The 3,883-nt window shown below is 53.9% G+C and overlaps 1 protein-coding gene across 1 annotated transcript; it reads left to right on the top strand.

The window, feature by feature from the left end:
• The first annotated feature begins 1,162 nt into the window (after positions 1 to 1,162).
• LOC122435955 (melanoma-associated antigen B4-like) lies at positions 1,163 to 3,308 on the top strand. The gene is made up of 2 exons (XM_043460060.1): positions 1,163 to 1,199; positions 2,216 to 3,308. Exon 2 carries the CDS (start codon positions 2,276 to 2,278, stop codon positions 3,305 to 3,307), a length of 1,032 nt encoding a protein of 343 aa, XP_043315995.1. The 5' UTR covers positions 1,163 to 1,199; positions 2,216 to 2,275; the 3' UTR covers position 3,308.
• Positions 3,309 to 3,883: the final 575 nt, after the last annotated feature.

Raw genomic sequence — 3,883 nt, 5'->3', positions numbered from 1 at the left:
GAGTACTTGGAGACTGACAAGGGGTGTGCAGCCTACAAGGGAAGCAGACAACAGGATCAGCTTCAAAAGGCTTTAAAGTTCAGCCCTTGATTCTTCCACTGTGCCCTGGGGCCATGACTCTCTACAGCCTCACTGAAGGAATCAGAGGTAGCATCTCAGAGCTCCCATGCCAAGACCATGGGGCACAAAACTTTGGGTTGGATGTGGCAGTATGGCCCAGAGGTCATGAAATAGCCAGCACAAACTTTCTTAGTGGATGACAACTAGCCTTTTTAAGTGATCACCTTAATAGACTATCACACGGGGACTAAAAGAGAAAACTTAATACCACAGAAATTGTACCAAGGGACAGAAATTCACCTCAGAACTTTCGAGCAATGCCCCTGCAGTCGACTAAGAGCCCACAGTGAGAACTGTCGGGCTTAGGAGCCCCTTCACTTACTCTGCTGGGATTGTGTGGGGCATGGTTGGGGACAGGGAGGATTCATACCAGAAAGCAAAGGATTTCCAGGCCCTGCCAGCAGTCACTATGAACATCCTGAGTGAGATGTGAGGGGCTCCACACCACAGAAGGCAGTCTCCCATCCTTGCCTCTCAGCTCATCTTACCTGCAGCAGCTATTTCCTGGAAGCCTCAGGCAGAAGTGTCCAGAGATGTGCGTTCACTTCTCACCACGAGTTTCAGAACTTGACGTCTTCGATTTGAGGCCCTGTCCTCAGGTCAGCAGATGGGACAGAGCCCACCACTTACATGGGCCAAGGGAAGACACGGAGAGTGGATGGAGCATCACTCAGCACAGAAGACGGGGCCTGAAAGTGCCCTTCCTGTCATTCTCAGGAGCTCCAGGAAGCCTGTTTGTCCAGGCCACAAACAATTCCTGCCGGGATGCTGATGGAAGCTAGAGCCTGGGACAGAGACTCGTAGACTCAGCTCAGTAGAGGGAAAGGATCCCCTAAGATTCAAGGAACGGGACACATGCCCACCCTGCAGGAAGCTCCACTGGAACCCCGCCAGCCCCGGCCCCGCCTCTGCTGTCCGCCTGGAACACAGAAGCACATGACCGGAAGTGACGACCACGCGCACACACGCTGGGGCTGCAAAGCCATCTTTGACAGCTGCAGCCATCTTTGACAACTGCCGTTTAGGTGGCCCAGACGGAGGGCTCCCAGGTCTCATCAGGTGTCCAACTGTGAGGTGACGTGAGTTACAAATGTGGGGACACACATCCGGCATGGTCAAGCCTTTCCCTCTGAAAAGAGGGGGCCGGAAAACACCCGGCCACCCTACCCCTGCTCTCACCCAGAAGACTCGGGCCTGCATCTTAAGCCCCAAGTTCATCCACTTCACCCAGGTGGTCTCTGAGAGGAAGGCTTCGGTCCGGGGCTTGTGGACCCCAATTCGGCACAGTAGAGGGAAAGCCCTGGGCCCTGTAGCTAAAGGAGGGACCTTCGGGAGGGACTGTGAGGGTTTCCACACACCAGAACGGCGGCCATGCGAGAGCCCCACCCCCTGCGACTTGGCCTCAGAGCATCCGGGTAGGATCCGGTCAGCTCTAAAGTTTGCGGGGCACCCTCTTTGCGATCTCGGATGCGGGATACACTGAGGGAGGAGGGGACCTCGGTCGGAGGGGTTGTTAGCTGGTCAGAACAGGGAGGATGTCAGGGCTCAGAAGCCACCAGGGTGAGGACTTTGCTCCCCGACACATGGGTGAATCAGCACCCACCCCTGTGGTCAGCGCATCCTCCAGGCACAAGGGGAAGGGAGGCTGCGGTCTGAGTGGGGAGGTTAGAGCTTGTGGCAGAAGGGACGGTCCCGGGACCCTTCGGTGGGAGGCTGAGTGCACCCTCCTCTCCTTCTCCAGAGTCACAGGGAAGGTGGCAGCATCAACTTCAGAACAGAAGAGGGAATGGGGCGGGTGCTAGAGGGTCGTTACCCGTTTTTCATCCTAACTCTGAATGTGAACTGAAAGGACATGCCTCCCCTGCCAGCCCCCACGGGACTGCTCTAACGCCCAGGCAGGGCTGTCTGGCTGCGCCCCAGGGCTCAGTCTCACTTCCTCCTCAGGGGACTCAGGGAACAGGCTGACCAGGGAACAGGAGACTTGTGCATCCTAGAGCAGTGGACTTAAGCCTCCCCTAAGAAGCAGGCTTGGTTTAAGCCGGGGATGACTCTCCCTGGTGAAGGTGCTCACAGCATTTCTTTGTCCTCCCTTAAGGTGCCCTCCTTGCCTGCCTTCCTAACTGCACGCTGCGTGCGGTCCCTGACCTCTGTCATCATGCCTCGGAAGCACAAAAACAAGTCTCATGGCCACGGGAAACGCCACCAGGTCCAGGGGGAAGCTCAGGAGCCCCAGGCCAGTGCTGCTGCAGCCCCAGGAGAGGAGCGCCCCTCCTCCCCCTCTTCTGTCCCTCAGGGTTCTCCCCCGAGCTCCCCTGCTTCTGGCGATCCCCAGGAGCTTCAGGGAGCCATGGCCCCTAGCTGTCCTGATGCAGGGCCTTCCTGCGCAGGATCTGATGAAGGTGCCCAGGGCCCAGAGGAGGAAAGTGCAGATGCCGCCCAGTCAGCCCTGGTCGTTCGGAGCTTTCGCAGAGATCCTCTGAACAGGAAGGCCAGCATGCTGGTGGAGTTCCTGCTGGAGAAGTACAACAAGAAGGAGCCCATCACGCAGAACGCCCTGATGAAGGTCATCAGCAGCAAGTACAAGGAGCGCTTCCCTGAGATCCTGAGGAGAGCCTCTGAGCGCGTGGAGCTGGTGTTTGGCCTGGAGCTGAAGGAAGTCGACCGCAGCAGGAACATCTACACCCTCATCAACAAGTTCAGTCTCGGGGTAGAGGAAGGTTCACGTGGTGAGCGGGGGATGCCCAAGTCTGGTCTCCTCATGGCGCTCCTGGGCATCATCTTTATGAAGGGTAACCGTGCCACCGAGGAGGAGGTCTGGGATTTCCTCAATGTGTTGGGGATCTATGATGGGAGGAATCACTCCATCTTTGGGGAGCCCAGAAAGCTCATCACCAAAGATCTGGTGGAGAAGGGGTACCTAATCTACCGCCGGGTGCCCAAAAGTGGTCCTCCGAGCTACGAGTTCCTGTGGGGCCCAAGAGCTCATGCTGAGACCAGTAAGATGAAGGTGTTGGAAGTTCTGGCCAAGATCCAGGATACGGTCCCGAGTTCCTTCCCAGACCTCTTTCATGAGGCTCTGAGAGATCAGGTGGAGAGAGCAGGGCTGAGAGGCGCTTCCATTCCTCCAGCTATGGCTAAGGCCAGTGCCCCTTCCAGGGCCAAGTCCTGCAGCTCCTCCCACATCTAGGGAGGGGGGCAGGGCACTTTGTGCCCTTTCTGTCTGAAGAGAACATTCCATCTCTTCAATAGTGCAGGGTAGTATGGGTGGAGAGAGCAAAACCCTTATGTTGTTCACAGCTCTAAGTAGTATGGGAGTTTAAGTTCAGTTTTAACAAAATGTGTATGTTTTCCTTTTATCCATATGAATTATATCTAGTCAAAAATAGATGATCTAGGTAGGAAGGTAGAGGTGTTTTATATTTTTAAATGTTACTACTCTTCATAACCTTTATTGTGCTACAGAATCTAGGTTTATTAATGTCATGGATTTCATGTTTACTGCTGTTAGGTTTATGATTAGGAGTTCGTTATTTGTAAACAAGTTGAAAATACTTCAGTATTTTCCTGGTGGTCCAGAATGAGGTAACATAATGTTGGAATAGAATTTTACTTGGAAATGTGTAAGAATCCTAGAGATAAATATTTGGGATCACAAAGCTTTCAGAGTAAATGTTGGTTTATTCTTTGTCTTATCTGTCCTCTTTCCTAGTAAAAGTTAATAACTTGGACTAAGATTTGCTTAGCTTATTCAAACTGTATGACA

Source organism: Cervus canadensis, chromosome X (genome assembly GCF_019320065.1).
Source record: "Cervus canadensis isolate Bull #8, Minnesota chromosome X, ASM1932006v1, whole genome shotgun sequence".
NCBI lineage: Eukaryota > Metazoa > Chordata > Mammalia > Artiodactyla > Cervidae > Cervus > Cervus canadensis.
This window is presented reverse-complemented; position numbering and strand designations above follow the sequence as displayed.

What these genes read in the sequence shown, in the direction of transcription:
- LOC122435955 (XM_043460060.1), top strand. Translation starts at nt 2,276, where the DNA reads ATGCCTCGGAAGCACAAAAACAAGTCTCATGGCCACGGGAAACGCCAC.